Below are 20,000 nucleotides of genomic sequence, written 5' to 3'. Positions count from 1 at the left end.
TTCATTGTTAAATAAAGAAGGCATTGGGTTTTTTTTTTTTAACGGACTTCATATTTCTATATGAAGTCCGTTAAAAAAAAAAAACCCAATGCCTTCTTTATTTAACAATGAAGGATTTTATAAATTCCACACCTGAAAAAAAATGCTAATGTTTTCCTGTATCTAAAAGTGCTTCATTGTTCTTTTGGATTTTTAAGGATTTTATCTCTCTGAGAAATGGTAGTTATAAAATAGGTATTCTTGAGATGTCCTTGTCTTTCTGATTAGAATGATTTAACTGAAAGAACTACTTTGGATGAGCTTTTAAATAAAAATTTGCTAAGTCCTTTCGCTTAAAAACATGTAACCTTTTTGCCTAGTCAATAAATAGTATGTATAGCTATTAATACCTCTCTCACTTTTTCTGTGTGTCTCTCTCGTAACTGATATTATCTATTTAGCTTGCCCCCCCCCCACTCTCTCTCTCTCTTTATCTATCTATCTCTACCTCTCTCTACACACAGCTGGTGTCTTCCAAAGCATTCATAACAACATAGAACTATGGTATATCTTCACTATGCTGAGGAGCTACTAACATTCTTTAGGTTCATGTTACTCGAACAAGCTATGTTATTTAAGTTACTCATATCTTCTCATATCCATTCAGCATGCCTCTCTCCCCAAACATCTTTCATGTCCAGAAATATTTATAAAACATATTCATTTTTTTACAATATTTATATGTGAGACTTTAGATACGATAATTAAAGAGAAATGAAACCATGTATCTTATGGCATTCAGTTTCGACTGCAAATTTAAACCACTTCATGGTCTCTACTACTAGGGGCTTTCTTACCCCTTTCTCCACACAAAGTAAGGCCTCAGACAAGTTGCATAATGGGATAACAAGTTTCTCACAGAGACCCTTTCCTTCTCTGAATGCTGGTCTTCAGTATGTGTAAACCTCATTTGAGATCCCAGAAAATGTCCAGGCACAATTGTGATGTACCCTCTGTACCCCACTCTCATAGGTCCGTTACTCCACAGCAGTCAATAATAATTACATTGTCAGTAGAGAAGAGTGCAAAATATCTCAGGATTAACCCGGCCATGCATTCTTCTTCCCTACTCCAAGATTGTTAAAATCAGTACCAGTAAAGTCTTTATCAATTCAACAGGAATTTTAACAGTGTCTAATCTTAGAGGACTTGTGATGCCATGGGTACAACTACATCCAAATGAAACCAATTTAAGAAAAAGAAAAAACATTTTTTTCTTTTACATATACCCAGGCCTATTCCCCATTTTTAAGGAGGGTGTAGCCACAAAACACACACCAGGCATTCCGTTCATTTCCCAGCTCAGGTGAGGGCATAGAACACAACCTCCTGCAACTGGGGGTGGGGGGGACTGGTAGAATGCAGTCGCTGTGTTCCCTGCGTGGTGTAAGAGAGGACTAAAAGGGGAAGGAGTGAAGGGACTGGGAATCCACTCCTAGTAATTTCATATTTCTAAAAAGACAAGGCAACAACAATTAACATACTTTCTTCAAAATTTGTGGCTTTATGCCAAAATTAATATTTATGTTTATTAACAGGTGGTGAGTTTCTAGAATCATGGGAGCAATGGACAAAATGCTTTGCAGTGTCTAGTTATAGTCTTTTATATTTATATTCTGAATTCAAAATCCTGCCAAGGTCAACTTTGCCTTTGATCCTTCCGGGGTCAATAAAATAAAATATAAATCAAGTTCTGAGGTTTATTTACATTTCTATAATACCCAATGACAAACGGCTGAGACCTTTGTCAAGATGTCATGCTTGAGTAGAAGACCCATCAAGCCAAGTGAAATCATAGTTGTGGTGGCAGATACTGTGTCACGTAACTGGCACCCGTGCTAGTGGCATGTAAAAGTACCCATTACACTCTCGGAGTTAAGGAAGGACATCCAGTTGTAGAAACCATGCCAAATCAGACTGGAGTCTGGTGCAGCCCTGGTCAAACCGTCCAACCCATGCCAGCATGGATGGCAGACATTAAATGATGATGATGATGACAATCCTAATAGGAAAGTAATTCAAATGTGTTATCTTTTGTCTTTTACTTGTTTCAGTTATTGGAGTGCTGCTGTGTTGGAGTACCACCTTGAAAGGTTTAGTTGGTACTTATTCTATCTGTCTCTTGCCAAACCGCTGTGGCTGTGTGGTAAGAAGCTGGCTTCTCAACCACATGGTTCCAGGTTCACTCCCACTGTGTGGCACCTTGGGCAAGTGTCTTCTACTGTAGCCAAAGCCTTGAGAGTGGATTTGGTAGACGGAAACTGAAAGAAGCCTGTTGTAAATGTATATATTTATGCGTTTGTGTCTGTGTTTGTCCCCTACTTGCCATCACTTGACAACCGATGTTGGTATGTTTATGTCCCCCATAACTTAGTGTTTCAGCAGAAGAGACCGATAGAATAAGTACTAGGCTTACAAAGAATAAGTCCTGGGGTTAGTTTTTTTGACAAAAAACTCTTTAAGGTGGTGCTCCAGCATGGTTGCAGTCAAATGACTGAAATAAGTAAAAGAATAAACCAACACCAGTTTTCTAATGGTGGTGGGGAACCGGCTCTGTTGTAAGAAGCTTGCTTCCCAGCCACATGGTTTCAGGTTCAGTCCCATTGCATGGTACCTTGGGCAAGTGTCCTCTACTATAGCCTTAAGCTGACCAAAGCCTTCTGACTAGATTTAGTAGGCAAAAACTGAAAGAAGCCTATCGTATGTATGTGTGTGTGTCTTTTCTCTGTGTTTGTCCCCCACCACCACCACTTGAAAACTGGTGCTGGTGTGTTTATGTCCCCATAGCTTAGCAGTTTTGCAAAAGCGACCAATAGAATAAGTACCAAGCTTTAAAAATAAATACTGGAGTTGATTCATTTGACTAGAAAGTTCTCCAAAGCAGTGCCCCAGCATGGCCACAGTCTAGTGACTGAAACAAGCAAAAGATAAAAGACATATATATATATATTTATATATAAAATCTTCTTTCAGTTTCCATCTGTCAAACCCACTCCTCAGAAGGAAATTTTCCATCATTTGCATTGTGTAGTGTCAGCCATACTTCATGTGTGTATGAGTGTGTTTAGAGTCAAGGAAGTTGTGTACACATAATCTCCTTATTGTTGTTTCAAACCCAATGTCTGTGACTACATCATACCAAATTTTGTCATTAATACCTTTGAAAAAGATATGTCACAGTCCTCCCTTTTTCATAACCTTAGGTGTTGTATGGTACCAAATGCCTATTAAGCACTGTAGAGGAGAAACAGAGACTAATTCAGCAGTCATGTCTGGTATCCAATTCTAATTCTTTAGTTGGGATTAGTTTCACCACACTTATGCTGCTAGGTTTATCATGTTAGATAAGCACTTGTGCTTATCATGTTAGATGCAATTTGAAATTTCCCCTAAACTTAGAAGATTTTAGCTTATTACTTAAGAAGTCAGTGATTTGATATTTTTTACTTTTTTTTCATTTATTCAGTCAAATTAAGACAATTTCTCTTCCAAGAATGAATTCCTTTTGGATGCTACCTGCATGGAAGAATGATATGTAATGCTGGGAGCATTGAAAGAACTTGTTGTCATTGTTGCTTTAATGTCCACTTTTCCATGCTTGCTTGGGTCAGACAGAATTAATTCATTCATTGGAAGATATTTTACATGGCTACATACCCGTCTTGTATCTAACCTTCACTTATTTCCAAGCAAGGAAATATTTTCCCTTGGCCAGATATCTTTTAATGAAAGATTGGAAACAAATAACATCATTTGTATGATAGTGGCACTCATTTACAACTTTGACACAATGTCAAGACAATGATTCACAGATACACTCTCTCTCTCTCTCTTTCTTTCTTTCTTTCTTTCTCTCTCTCTCTCTCTCTCTCTCTCTCTCTCTCTCTCTCTCTCTCTCTCTCTCTCTCTCTCTCTCTCTCTCTCTCTCTCTCTCTCTCTCTCTCTCTCTCTCTCTCTCTCTCTCTCTCTCTCTCTCTCTCTCTCTCTCACACACACACACACACACACACACACACACACACACACACACACACACACACACACACACACATATGTACAGTGGACTTTTTTCATTTTCTGTCTACCAAATCCACTCACAAGGCTTTGGTTGATCCAGGACTGTGTGGCTCCTTGGACACTTGTCCATAGTGCCACACAGTGACACTGAACTTGAAGCCACATGGTTGGGAACAACTACAACACAACTGAGGACAGGAAAAAATGTATTATAGCCCTTAACTAATATTTTGATTCTTTCAGTTATTATGAGAGGTAACTCTGGAATGTTTTAGTCTTATAAGACTTCTTCAGAGACATCATGAATTACTGTACTTATCCTTGGGCACTATCTTTATGAAAAACACAATAGTCACGTTACTTTTAACACAGATAATGTAGGGAGTGTCAAATATTAATAGCTAACTAGAATATGTTAACATCCTATTGAAAATTGTCTTAGTAAAAAGCCTAGTTCTATTATGATTCCATTACAAAACACAAATGAATGATAGAGAAAAGGTTTAGGTTTTTTTTTTTGTTCCTTTAAATTAAAGAGTTTCTTATTTTGTTCAGAAGTGAAAGTAAACTAGGTTGGTACACTTTGTGGGATATTGTGCATTTCAAAATGGGCTGACCAGTGCAGTCTCGTGCAGTATTGCGTTGCACAGGAAGTGAAATGTTTGACTTTAAAAGCATCTAAGAGTTAGGTATCATTTAAACATTTCTACTATCTTTCTACACCTACTATCTTTCTCCCATCACTATTATAATGAGGTCTGTGCTTTACTGAAGAAGTCTCATAAGGCCAAAACATGTTTGAAGTTGCCTTACATGTTTGTTGAAAGAATTAAAATAATGTTATTAATCAATGACTATATTGCTTTTTCTCAATATATAGTTATGTCTAGTGTTTATTTTATTTTTTTTATAATCCCTGCATTAAATATGTTAACATTAGCTTAACCAAGAGAATAATTGTTTGGTTATATGAAGAGAAAGCAGATCTCTGCTAAAAATAAATCTTCTGGTTAGCGGCTGCTAGGTTTAGATAAAGTTTCCCCACTCCTTGGTCGACCAGCTGCAGTCAGTTTCATGTTTAATCTTGTTTTTGTTTTCTTCTTTTTTTGTTTTTGTATGTGTGTGTGGGGGGGGGGGTGCATTTATTTTAAATAGTAGCTGGCAAAGTTTCCAGAGAAATTGAAAGTTGGATGTAGAAAATGAAGAATTTAGTGTGGTGGGTGGGTAGCATGTTTCTCTGACCATATAAGGCTGAACTTAAATTTTACATTATAGTACAAAATAATGGAATATTTGATTCTATTCCCATTGTTGCCTTATGTTTATTAGTATTAAGATACATTTCTGTTTCTGTTTGTTTTAGGTTACATCAGGAAGCTTGGCTGCCAAATGTGGACTCCAATCAGGAGATATTATTTTGAAGATTGGCAAGTTAGTTGCCGAGACTCTCAAACACAAAGAAGCACAAGATGCCATTCTTTCTTATGGAAATAAACTTGATCTTTTATTGCAAAGGTAAAGAGCTACAATGTGAAAACGTTATATTGATACATACTTGCATATAAATACACACACACACACACACACACATATGTATATGTTATATATATATATATATATATATATATATATATATGCACATGTGTTTCATTTATGTACTTTAAATCAGTCATTTTTCAGCTTCTTTCCACAGCAAGAAAACGGTATTTATTGAATTGGTTTAAGCACTAATTACTTATAAAGGAGAATGTGTGTGTGTGTGTGTGTGTGTGTGTGTTGTGATTGGTTTTACTTTTTATGGTATGCTTAGCATCTGCTTATTTAGAATGCCAATGTTTTATTTCTTATAGAAAACTAAGAATATCATGTCTAGATTAGGACCTTTGATCGGATGGGGATAACATACCAGGGAAATTAATCATTCTATTATGGCGGTAATGGAATGATGCTTGCTGCTTGATGGGTGAAAAGGTACTGAATGAAATGGAACTATAGTAGTAGGATAGAATAAACTGCAGAATTAACTAATAATAATTAACACAGACCTCATAACATTAAGCTTTCCAGATAAGACAATACAAGGTCATGATGTATGGGTATATAATTAATGTATTACAGATTAATCAAGTAGTGATAAAATTAGTTGGTGAATTGGCAGAGTTTATTAAAGCATCAGTTAGAATATTCCGTATGTGATATGTATTTCAACTCTCTGAGTTTTGAGTTCAAATCTCACCATGGTCAACTTCATTTTTCATCCTTTCAGGGTCAATAAAAACATACCAATCCAAGAGTAGTGAATTGATGGAACTAAGAATGTTGAACTGCAAGATTTGTTCTGGCTGTTTGCATTCTGAGTTCAAATCCTACCATGGCGAACTTGAGTGATAGACTTACTCTGTCACCCAGTTTAATGGCACCACTAGATACCTTCGGTGCTTTTAGCAGACTTTATTCTATCGCAAGCATTTGGTCATGGTTGCTGCTTTGAGGATACCTTCCTGCCTCACTCCTTCCCACTATTTCTTTAAAGGATCTTGAACACTACCTTCCCTCCTGACTAAAACAGTTAAGGACTCTAATCTATTATCTTGATTAACATTATTTAGGATGAAGTTTCATGTTTGGTTGTTGATGATCAGGGTCGTTGTGGATAAAAACAAGTTCTTTGTGAGCAAGAGACAGTTCACTGTGTGTAAAAGACAGATCATTATGAGTAAGTCAGATCATTATAGGTAAAAAATATCATTGTGGGTAAGAGACAGTCCAGTGGATAATAGAGAGTTCATTGTGGGTAATAGTTTGTTGTGAGTAAAAGACAGATTTTATTTAGAAATAATTAGATTATACATAGCAGCCATCAAAATTTAAATATTTAAATTTCCAAGTTGAAATTGAAACTTTGGTTTGTGTGATTAAGACCATGTAGTAACAATGATTATTGTAACTCAGATCGATGATGTGGTTAACCAATCTACATAAAAATATGATTGCAATATGTTAAATATGTTACAATCATGCACATGGCTGTTGATGTGCAGCCCCACAACTCAAAAGTTGGTCAAACAGAGCATTTTACTTCTTTTTGTTTAGTCATCCTACCTTTATTTTCTACCTTGCCGCCTTACAAGTTTTTGAGTTTTGCAAATCCATTGAGAACATGGATAGTGATTATGTAAAAGTTCCTTCATTGATTTGTGTTGTGTGTGTGTGTGTGTGCACATGCACAGAGTTGATCAATTCTATAAAGCGACTCTATATTGGATAGTGGATTCATTTCATGCTGAAAAGAAAAAAAGAAAATGAAAATCATTGTGATTAGTTCTCACTTCTCTCCTTACTAATTATTTCTTGCAAAACCTCCTTAATAGCTTAAATGTTGATTTCCTGTTTACAGCAATAGTGGAACATTTTACAGTAGTTAATTTGATGGTTTTCTTACAGTGGTAATTTAAGCAAAGTGTTTGTGTGTGTGAGTGTAATTTTAGCATTTATCAGAGTTGCAAATAAATCAATTTCCTTAATAGTAGTTACTGGTTTTCTGAAATGGTCTCTCTTATATTTATAATAAAGAAGGCCAAAAGGATTGAGCAAGATTTGGTCCCTTCTCTTACAAAGGACAGAAAACTCTAAATAAGAACCAACTTGCACTATGTTGACCTGTCTAACCGATACTACTATGGAAAGTGGATATAAAATGAAGATGATATGCAGCAAAACATCCTCCCAGAATCACCATTCTCAATAAACATTCTAACAGCAAATGCACAGTGTGCATTGGTCCAAACAATGATGGTAATGGAAAAGAACATGGCAAAACATTAGTTGCATCAAGACACCATTACCACCAAATCACTAGCACCAAATCATGGTGTCACAGTACATTCTGTAAAGTGGTTGGCATTAGGAAGGGCATCCAGCTGTAGAAATCGAGCCAAAATGGACGATGGAACCTGATGTAACCCCTGGCCTTGCCAGTTCCTATCAAGCCGTCCTACTCATGCCCACATGGAAAACATGTTACATGATGATGATAACACCAATGACTATGGGAGGGTTTTCTGATGTTTCCCATAACCTGTACTATTATAGAAAAATAAACAAATATGATAGGAAACGTAACTTCATTTAAAAATTCAAAGCCACCAGCATATAAATTTCATCTTCTGGAAAATTAATTGATCCTTGATATACTGAAACATTTTCTTAACAAAATATTGTTTCTTCTTGTTATTATTTACAGGATTAATATTTAGAATAGTTATGTATTGACACATAACTATCCCCCCTCCCTCTCTCTCTTTCTCCCTTTCTCATATCACATCTTAGATTAGTATTTTTATAACTGACGTTCCCTTCAGAAAGAACACTTGAGGCCCTATGAGAGGGTCACTAGGGTTTCTGCAGGAAATCGTAATCAACTAATTATTTAGAAATATAATTTTGTCTTTAATTTCATATTCATTAGTTAGCAAGGTAAACTTAGAGGAAAAATTACCCCTTAACTCTTTTGATACCAACAACATTTCCTGTTTTAAAGTGATCTAAATTAAAACCTTCTATAAAAATTTTGCTGTTCCAAACATCAATTTAATCACAAAGATATTTTACTAAATTCTTCATTATTTTCAAAATTAATTGAAACAAAGGCAGTGTGTTTTAGTAGAAATATGTTAACAGTGACCATCTTAATAGGGAATAAAGGATTTGGGTCTAAACAAAGTCTTGGTTAATATGAAATTTCTTACACTTTTGTGGCATCTGATGGAGATAAAACTGACAGACCACTGAAAGACAGTATTCTTGATTTGTTTAATCTCGTAAAATTTAACATAAATGATAGAGAAAGAAAAAGTATTAATACATATACATAATGATTTTTTAGATATGGATTATCTGGAACATTCAATGGACATAAAGGGTTCCCCAAAAGATACAGTGTTGGGAAATGCTGCTCCTGCCTAATCCCATTTTCATTGCAATAAGTCTTGTAACAAGCTGTTTCACTATAGACATACTCATAAATAGTGTGTATATGTATGTTTGTGTATGTGTGTGTGTTAATATTTAGCAGAAGTAACAGAGTGACTAAGAGTTGAGAGTTACATGCATTGGCAGAGGGTTGCTCGTAACCAATTGTCAGACCTCAATATACTTATATTTCATGGCATTAGTAAAGTTTGGCAGCAAGGTGGGGTGAATTATTAGATCTTTTGTGCTCTGAACTTTAATATAAATGATCGACTTATTAGAGAGCATATTATTGATAAACAAATGACAAAGGAACCGGTGTCTGGCTTTAGGGAGATATATACATTAACTTACATATGTTTCTGCTATAAGGAACTGGGCACCCAAAGTTAAGTGCCAGTGCAACATTTTATAGCTTTCTTTGAACCACTGTGCATGTGGAAGAGAAAGAGAAGACTTTGCTGGCATCTTTCATGCACATGCAATGCATATGGAAGCTATCAGTTGCCTAAGGTAATCATGGGACAAAGTGGTGAAGATTGATCTGAAGAAGTTAATTCTTATGAAAGAGATGATGAATGGTGAAATGCTTTGCCATAGAAAACCCTGCTGAGACCATTTAAACTTGACAAAATGAATGTACAGAAGATAATAGTAGTGTTGGTAGGGGATGTATACTAGCTACATTTTAGTCCACCCCATGCCAACATGGACAACAGACACTAAATGATGATATATATATTTATTTATACACACACACACACACAGCACACACACGCAATCAGGCCTATATACAGTTTCTGTCTACCACATTCACTCAAAATGTATTGGTTGGCTAAGGGCTATAGTCTAGACACTTACATGAGGTGCCATGTAGTGGGACTGAACCTGAAACTATGTGGTTGCAATGCAAGCTTTGTAAGCACATGGCGATGCCTGTGCCTTGTCAACATTTCTCACACATAACTCACGACTTTCTATCAGGATGTGGCAAGGCAAGCAATTGGCTATTATGAATTAACTCCTGCATCAGTGCAACATTTATGGATTATCTGAAAACATCTCTCTCTCTCTCCCTCCCCCCTGCTCTCACCACCACCTGTCTTTATTGCCATCCATCACTCTCTCCCTCCTTCTCACACAGTATCTCCTCTATTTCTTATTATTAACATCCACCATTCTCTCTTACCCCATGATGCCATTCCTATGTTTTCTATTCAATCTCCTTATGAACAACCCACATATAGCTGTCTGAAATTCCTTCACTCTTTTCCTTTGTTATTTTCTCTATCACCGTCTCACTCCTTGTACTCCTAGATCTCCCATCTTGTTCTCTACTCTACTCTCCTAATCATGTTGCCTCACATGAATAAACACACTGAACATTAGAAAGGATTCTTTAGTCTTGTTGAGGACACCTCAGCCTTTCTAGTGCTGGTGCCATTATAAAATGCACATAGCATACTCTGCAAAGTGGTTGGTGTTAGGAACAGTATTCAGCTGTTGAAACCATGCCAAAAAATTGAGTGTAAGAGCAAGACATGATCCCCCTAACATACCCAGGTCGGCAGTGACTCCTAATTGACCTACCCAACACATATCAGCATGGAAAAACTGACTGGTGGTGGTGGTGGTGGCAGCGGCAGCAGCTGTTGTTGTTGTTTGGTATATTTAACCTTTAGCATTTAAATTGGCTATATCTGGTCGAGATATCATACCTGTTTTATGCTCACACATACCCTACATTGTCAGTTTAAAAATAAACAGTCAAATCTTTGAGATCTTGAAGCTACAAGATAGAGCATGATTAATTCAAAAGCAATGTGAATAAATAAGCATTAGATTTGACCAAGTAATCTGAATGCCAAAGGGTCAAACATATCTGTCTAATATTATTAACATTATATTGTTCCAATTCTCTTTACTCCGAGTTCAAATCCCACTGAATTCAACTTTGCCTTCCATCCTTTTGTGGGTTGATAAAAATGTACCAACCCAAAGCAGTGGATTGGCAGATCTTTTCAAGTGATATATAATAGTGAACCCCAATTATTTTTTGCATCACAGACTGGTTTCCTACCAGATCATTTTTCCACAGACCAAGGGAATCATGTGCATAACAAAACACAATAAAAGGCATAATCATCATCATTTAATGTACATTTTTCCATAGTGGCATGGGTTGGATGGTTTGACAGGAGCTGGTCACCCCAAGAGCTGCCCAGGCTCCATCTCTGTATTAGCATGGTTGCTACAACTGGATGCTCTTCCTAACACCAACCACTTTTCAGAATGTACTTGGGTGCTTTTATGCAGCACTGACATGAGCACTTTTATGTGGCACTGGCACAGGTGCTTATTATATGGCACCAGCACCCATAGCCTGCAAGATTAGGATCACTCAGCTGAAAGAGGGTTGTAGGTGACATGCCTGTAAGCAAAGGACAATCACGATTTTACTTAGCTTGACGTGTCTTCTCAAGCACAGCAAAACACCAGAAGTCTCAGTCCCTTGTCATCCCCTCTGAGACCCAATGTCTGAAGATCCTTTCTCACCATTTCATCCCATGTCTTCCTGGGCCTTCCCCTTCTACATGTACCCTCCACAATTAGAGATTGGCACATCATACATACACATCACATGACCATACCAGCACACTCTTCTCTCTTGCACACTACATTTTCTGTCAAATACAAGGCAAAAACATCTCACAGACTGTAATAGTCACTGAAATAGAAATACAATTTTAAAATTTATTCTTTCTGTTCAGTCTGGTACCAAATGTTCCATGGCTTGGTACTGGTCCTTGGCCTGGTTGTTGGGGATCCCTGATATATAAGTTGCCTTGCAGTATCTATACCAGTTCTTTCCAGTCCGCAGCAATTCCTGCAACTACTGGTACCAAACTGTACCAGCTTTAAAGTGCTGGTCTTTCCCTTGAAATGACATTAGTGGTGCAAAGAAAGGAGACTTGTGAGCATGGCTGTGTAGGTATGAAGCTTGCTTTCCAACCATGTGGTCTTGGAGTCAGTCTCATTGCATAACATCTTGAGCAAGTGTCTTCTATAGCCCTGGGCTGACCAAAGCCTTGTCAGTGAACTTGACTGACAAAAACTGAAAGAAGCCCATCGTATATGTGTGTTTGTATTGCATTTGTTCCACTGCTTGACAACCAGTGTTGGTTTGTTTACGTCCCTGAAACTTAGTGGTTTGGCAAAAGAGACTGGTAGAATAAGTACCAGACTTAAAAATAAATAAATTTTGTTCAACTAAATCTCTTCATGGCAATGCTCCAGCATGCCTGCATTCCAGTGACTGAAAGAAATGAAAGATAAATGATAAAAGAAAGCTTGCACATTCATGTGCAGAAAACATGGCCAACCCTAATCAGCAGATCCCCCCTCTCTTCCTCTACACCCTCTAATCATAAGTGTCACGTTTAAATGTCATTTGTATTAAAATTTTTAGCCATTCATTTATGATATGCATTGCTGAGGATAATTCATGTGGAAAACATTCAATCAAGATGGGATGTTTAGCTTTACTGTACTTTAGTAGAAGAAACCTAATCTGCTGGTCTTACGAGGCAGGTGAATTACCTGTGAAACAGGTGAGATGCTTGTTGAGATTGGAAAGTTTAATCCTTCAGCATAAGGATTATTTTGTTAAATGTGATGATTATATATTCACATTGTTTTGAATTAATAATGCACTAACTTCAAGATTTTGATGATTGATTGTTTATTTTTAGAATGACATTGTGGGGAGGTGTGAGAGGTCACTTGTAACCAGTTTGAACATAAAACAGGTAGAATATTTGAGCCAGATATGGATATGGCTACTTTAAATGCTAAAGGGTTAATAAAAGTAAAGGTAGTGAGTGTTGGCACTTTGGGTAAGTGTTTTCTACTATAGCCCCAGGTCAACCAAAGTCTTGTGAGTGAATTTGTTTGATGGAAACTGAAAAATGTCCATTGTATAATGTTTGTGTGTGTTTGTACACTTATTTTGATATTGTGTGATGACTGTAAACAAGCACCACCTTCATACAAGTAATGTTGTTAGTGTCCAGTCTTCCGTGAAAAATAATGACTGGCCATAGGGGAAATGTTAACTTTACTTGGAAACCAGTATGGATTGGTGACAGGAAGAACATTAGGCTGTGGAAAACCTGCTTCAACCAATTTCATCTGACATATGCTAGCAGGAAAAAGGGGACAGTGTCATAAATCATCACTGGCAGGATGTTCTTGTTGGAAATCTTTCTGTCTACAGTTCTATATTTAAGAGATGAGGAATTATTTACATCATTTACATTTGACGAATATTTGTCCACATCTTGTTTGTTGTTAACACAATGTTTCAGCTGATATAGCCTCCAGCCTTCATCAGGTGTCTTGGGGAAATTTCGAACCTGGGTTCAAAATACCTTAGGAATGAGAACCCAAGATCGAAATTTCCCCAAGACACCTGATGAAGGCTCGAGGGTTTATCAGCCGAAACGTTGTGTTAACAACAAACAAGGTGAGGACAAATATCCGTCAATTGTAAATAATGTAAATAATCATTCTTTTAATTTTCATAGGAGAGTGAGAAATGGGAAATGGATGGGGAAGGGAATATATTGAAAAACGACAAGTGTGGAGAGATGGTAGGTAAGAGCAGGTAACAACTGTACAGGTTGGATGAGGCTGAGCAGTAATGAATGGTGGATAAGGACGAATGATGCTTAGGATAGAGAAAATAAGATTAAGGATGAGGGGTGTATATCAAGTGAAATGGTTCTGGATAGTGAAAAAGATAGGTGGCATCAATAAAAGCAGCAGTTAGAGAGATGAAGGGTGGTGGGCATATCTTGAGTGGGAAATTAAGCAAAGGGCCCAGTTGTGCATACACTCATGCATACACACAGCACTTCCAAACCTTAATTTCACTGTGTTCAGTGGACCTTTTCAAGAACCACATATTGTCAAACATCTTGGTCCATTGTCATTTCTTCCTTGAGGTTCAAGCTCCTGAGATCAACCTTCACCACTTCATTCCTTCCTTGTTGTCCTGTGTCTCTCCATTCCACAAGCACCATCAAGATTTATACAGTTGTCTTCATGCATATGCATTGCATGTCCATGCCAGCACAGTTTTCTTTCTTGCACACTTTACCTAATTCCTATTCTCTCTGGTTTTTCTCTCAGCACATTTTGTACAATGTTAGTCTTGCACACTTACACTGCACATCCAATGGAGCATGGTCACTTTATATTTTGTTTTTCCAGCATTCTCAAGTACTCTGCATTCAAGACTCGTGCCTCATTTCCATGCAGCATCACAGTTCTAAAGCAAACATCATACAATCTGCCCTTCATTTTGAGGAAAAGGACCAGTAATGATAGCTGCTCTCTGAAATTTTCTATTTTATTCTTATCTTGGCTACAATGCTTTTGGAACAACCATCTCCCCTGCTAATTACATCTCCTAGGTAACAAAATCGATCAACTACCTCTAGTGAGCCAGACAGATATTTAAAAGAATCTATTTCAGGTGTGCTCATAGTATGTACTATTCCAGTGTATCTGTCACATATGAAGCTTACATTCCCTACTAGTCTACCTGTGATTCTATTACACCTTTTGTGTTTCCATAGCTTACATTGCATATGGAGTTTACACCTGCACCTTTCTTGCCTTCTCTCCTACTGAGTAAAAACCTTTGTCTTCACTTGAGGCCTTTCAGTTCTGCATATCAAGCAAAGCCATTTCCTTGACAATACCAGAATCCTGCCTTCTCTTGAGGTCACTCAGTTCTATGCTTGGTCACATTTTGTATGAGAATGCTTATAGTCAGATTATTTGACTCCAGAAAGTATTTAAGTGAATTCCTTTTCCAAAAGGGTTGAAACATAGTTAGCCCCAGTAGTATTTTGAGCTTAAAATTGATAATACCAAGGTTAAGTATTGTAACACATCAAGTCTGGCACTGTTTTGTTTCTATCAAATTTTCTCCCTTTTTTAAATAGTAGTAAATATCAGTGGTGAATGTATTCTTTTCCTCCTCATCATCATTTTCATTGTTTTTAACACCCACCTTTCTGTGCTTACATGGGTCAGATGGATTTTCTTGAAGCAGATTTTCTGCAACAGGAAGGGCATCTGGTCCTTCCCATTGTCAACCCTCACCTGTTTCCACTCACGGTAATATTTCCCCATGGCAAGACATGTTTTGAGAAAGTATTGGAAATAAACAACACCACTTGAATGACACTAGCATTCATTTACAACTATTACATGATGTCAAAACAAAGGCACTAACACATACACACACTCATCCTACATGTCTTCTGTTAACTCTCTGTGTATCTCTCTTCTAGTGTTTCTTTCCATCTCTCTATACACAGGATCCCTGTGTTGTCAATATTTTTTTTTTTTTTTTTGAGCCAAATAGGGAAGATTCTGTATATCTGCACTTTTACTTCGTACAGCAGCTAAATTTCTCAACAAATCCTCATGCCTGTTTTTTTAACTTAAATCTCAGAACAATATACTCCAGAAATACTGGAAATGTGCGTAATTCATTTTGCTATCTCAGTACCAGCTGGAGCAAAGGTCAGCAGGGCTTCCCAACAAGTTCCTTGAATACCTTCCAAACATTAAATAGAATATTGGTATCAAACTTTGAAACAGGGCCAGCAATTTTAGAGGAGGGGTAAGTCAGTTACATCAACCCCCAGTATTCAACTGGTACTTATTTTATTAACCCTGAAAGGATGAAAAACAAGATGACCTTGGCTGAATTTGAACTCAGAATATAAAGTTGGACAAAATGCCACTATGCATTTTGCCCGGCTTGCTAACAATTCTGCCCGCTCGCAACCTTAAACATTAAATAAAATATATTTCATTTTTAATTTCTTATTTACATGAAGCTCTTTTTTTTTAAAGTTGATTAAATTGAGTCTTATGGTATGATTCTTTTTATCAACCCCAGAGGAATAAAATAACAAACTTTATCCTAGCATAAATTTGAACTTAGAATGTAGATATTTAGTGCAGCACTGTAGCGGCTTTATTTTTACCTTTGATATATAGATAATGATATTATCATAATTGAGTAGCTTAGTTGAAATTGGGTGTTGTTGAGGCATTTTCCAACTATCATTTAATAATATAACTGAATGAAGAGCTGCCAGAATTTTTAGAATATCAGGAAACATAACTTGCAATCCTACAGGGATCGCTTTTGCCTTTTATCCTTTCAGCTTTTATAAAATAAACTATCAGTCAAGTATTGTAGTTGATGGTATTGACTAAACTGCCTATCCTTGTGATTTAGGCCTTATGCCTAAATCAGAAACCATTGTTAAATAACTAGAGTGTCACTTATGATATGATGTGTAAATTTGGAAATATATTTTTGCAACCATTGGTAATTTTAAGAAATATGGCATACGTACTATCAACTTTTATCAGATTTCTTAGTGCTTATACTAAATGATGAAATAAATACTTTATTTTCAAAAGAAAATAGTTATTACCTTAAAATGAAATTAAATAAAATGAATTTCTCATTTTGTAGTTTTGCTATAAATATGTTATTATATTTCTAAATTTTATCAATATAATCACAATATTCTCCATTGAAAACCTATCTCTGCAAAATTTCATTTAACCATTTTAGCATTCAGATTCCTGTGATAACAGTTTTAACAATAATGCTAATAATCATGCGATGATGTGGATGAGGGGGGGGGGGATAATAATGACAATGACACGCTGACAAGGCAATAGATTTGATATTTTACAAAATGAGATTTGGTGTATTTTGCAGTTTTGAATTAAAAGATCTTATGTCAGTTGGGTTAGATTTTCATCTCTTATGTAACCTTAGATAATTTTTCCCAACAGGTCTACATGGAGCTAACAAATCTAAGAGGAAATTGTTCTTAACAATAGATTCTGCATAAATGGATGGTTTTAAAATTTCCTGTATATTATGACAAAATTTTTTTAAAAATATAAAAAGAAATGTGGATCAAAGATGCGGTGTCTTTATACAGGCACACGACTTGCTAGAAATAACAATTAAACTGCACCCTACCATCTTTGAAAAGGCTCTACTATATAATGTACCCTTTGATATGCTGTGCTTAGGAAAAAAAGACAGAGTGATAATAGAAAGAATGATTTTAATCATGGATCTGCTTGACCAGGGTTGGCCTAAGCTTAAACAAGAAGACAAATTAATTTAAAATGGAAGCTGCCACAAAGTCACTCAATCTGCATCATCATCATCTTCGTTAAACATCCATTTTCCATGCTAGCATGGGTTGGACAGTTCAACCGGGGTCTGAAAAGCCAGGAGGCTGCACCAGGCACCAGTCTGATCAGGCAGTGTTTCTACAGCTGGATGCTCTTCCTAATGCCAACCACTCTGTGAGTGTAGTGGGTGCTTTTTACATGTCACTGGCACAAGAGCCAGAGGAGGCTACCAATGTCCACGATCAGCTGGTACTTTTTACGTGCCACCGTTGGCCAAATCTTTTCCTCAAACCTCTGCAAAATGGTAACCCCACTTTGCTTGTTTCCACTGCAGGCAATGCCACAACGTTCAGTCATACAAGACAGTCACTGTGCATCCCATCTCCTGTGACCAGTCACTTGCAGCATTTGCTGAAATGTGTATATCTAAGGTGCAAGGTCTTTTGAAGACGTGTGCTCTTACATAATTCTTTTAACTGAATTTAATCAAAACAGTAAACATTTCTCGCATTATTTTCTTCGTATGATTAGATAAATATATTTATTGGTTTTTATGTACTTGTTAGATAAGTAGTAGAGTGTATATTTTTATCATGTCAAGTTCACCTGCTGATAAAAAATGTCTAGGGTGAATTAACGTAGAAGTATAAAAGATAGAAATATAATACTCGCTTATCCTAAAACTTAATGTTTGGCAATATGATGATATTAATAATCATATCACATTTTACTAGTAATAATTTTTTAAAACCTATGCCCGACGAATTTTGAAATGGTTTTATTTCATTTTGGAGTAAAAATGAATGTTTAATGGAGTAGTTTGACTTTTAAAAGACAGCCTGTCACCGATGCAAGGGAGATAACCCCTAAGCGACTCTTTGTTTTGTTCTCGTAATAATCTCTCTTCACAAATTTGAATATAGTTACACTTTAAATTGTATCTTAGTTCTTAGCTGAGTATATTATTTTCTATTTTCGTTCTTTCTCAAGCTAATTTACTTAAACTATTAATCTTATTGTAAATTCATAAACCTTACCCTTTCCTCTTTATTTATTGTTAGTCTTTCTGTCTTTTAGTCTGTGTACTTTCGGTTGTAGTCTTTCTTTACTTAACTTATGCCTACTTTCTGTCCTTTTAAAACCATTTCCGACAAGTTATAGTGTATCTGAACACTGTATACAGACTTTGCCATTCATTCATTCAGGGTCGTTGAAATAGGTACCAGTTACACACTGGGGTCGATGTAATCGACTTGCCCCCCCCCCCCAAAAAAATTTCAGGCCTTGAGCCTAGAGTAAAAAAGGATTATTATTCTGCTGCACAAAATGCTTGCTGGCATTTCGCCCGTCTTTACCATTCTGAATTCAAATTCTGCCATGGTCGACTTTACCATTCATCCTTTCACGGTCAATAAATTAAGTACCACTGAAATACTGAGGTTGATGTAATCCAATGCTCCACAACCAGTATTCTCTGGCACACTGGTATGCCACGAGACAACGCTACTTGTGCTGCAGTGTAGCCTGAATATAATTTTTTTCTACATACCTTTAGTTATATTTTTAGTTCAGGTGTACTGCTGAATTTTGGAAATATCCAGGTGTACTGCAAGCGGAAAAAAGGTGCTGGAGCACTGATGTAACTGACTTGTCCCCTCCCCCCCAAATTTCAGGCCTTGTGCCATTAGTAGACAGGATTATCATTATTATAACAAATGTTTTCAATTTCTCTGCATCTTTTATCTTTTACCTGATTTAGTCATTGGACCACTGCCATGGTGGTGGTGGTCGTCGTGGTGGGGATCACCACCCTGAAGAATTTTAGTTGAATGAATCAACTCCAATACTTTTTTTTCTTTTAAAGCCTGGTACTTATTCTATCAGTCTTTTTTTGCCAAACTGCTAAGTTAAGGACATAAAGACATCAACATGAGTTGTCAGGCATTGGTGGGAGACAAACAAAAATACACACACACATTATGTATATATATATATATATATATATATATATATATATATATATATATATATATATAGGGTCATCCCATAAGTAATGTGTTTTTTTTCAATTGCATGAACTAAAAGTTAGAAAGGGACAGGATAAACTACCTGCATCAACTTGTTATAAAGGCAGGTAGTAATTTTACCTTGTGCTTATTCTTAGTGTAAGTTTTGAAGAGTGCAGTTTGATTTTAACAGTTATTTTATTTCAAAGCTATAATGGAAGTGACAAAGGAACATTTTCGGCATATTTTGCTCTATGAGTTCAATAAAGGCAACAGCACAACGGAAAATGCAAGGAATATTAATGCAGTATGCGGGATTAGACAATAAGCATAAGCCAGTGTCAACGGTGGTTCCAGAAATTCTGAGCTGGAAACTATAGCATAGAAGACAAGCCTCATCCTGGAAGATCTGTAGAACTCGAGGACATCCTACAATCCCTGGTGGAACAAAATTCCAAGCTTGGATTTGGTCATCCAGCCATTCATTAACACCTGTGTGCCATCGTAAAAGTCAACAAATTGGGTCAATGGGTTTTTCTCAAGTTTTTTTTGTCTAATCATGCACAGAGAGTGAATGTGTGCTCTTCTTTGCTGTCACGTCTCATGAATAAACCATTTTTTGATGAAATAGTGACTGGTGATGAGAAATTGGTTCTCTATAAAAATGTCAAGTGCCAAAGACATTGGGTGGGGAAAGGAGAAACACCAGTACCC

The 20,000-nt window shown here is 36.5% G+C and overlaps 1 protein-coding gene across 4 annotated transcripts in view; it reads left to right on the top strand.

Moving 5' to 3' along the window:
• The window catches only part of LOC115214533 (PDZ and LIM domain protein Zasp), a 154,126-nt gene that overhangs the window by 28,568 nt on the left and 105,558 nt on the right, over positions 1-20,000 (top strand). For all 4 annotated transcript variants that reach the window (XM_029783734.2, XM_029783736.2, XM_029783737.2 and 1 more), the window contains exon 2: positions 5,420-5,571. In XM_029783734.2, the coding sequence (XP_029639594.1) occupies positions 5,420-5,571 (152 nt within the window). The remainder of the gene's footprint in view (positions 1-5,419; positions 5,572-20,000) is intronic.

The sequence above is a fragment of the Octopus sinensis genome, linkage group LG7 (assembly GCF_006345805.1).
Source record: "Octopus sinensis linkage group LG7, ASM634580v1, whole genome shotgun sequence".
NCBI lineage: Eukaryota > Metazoa > Mollusca > Cephalopoda > Octopoda > Octopodidae > Octopus > Octopus sinensis.
The sequence above is the reverse complement of the archived record's forward strand: the minus strand, read 5'-3'. Positions and strand labels throughout refer to the sequence as shown.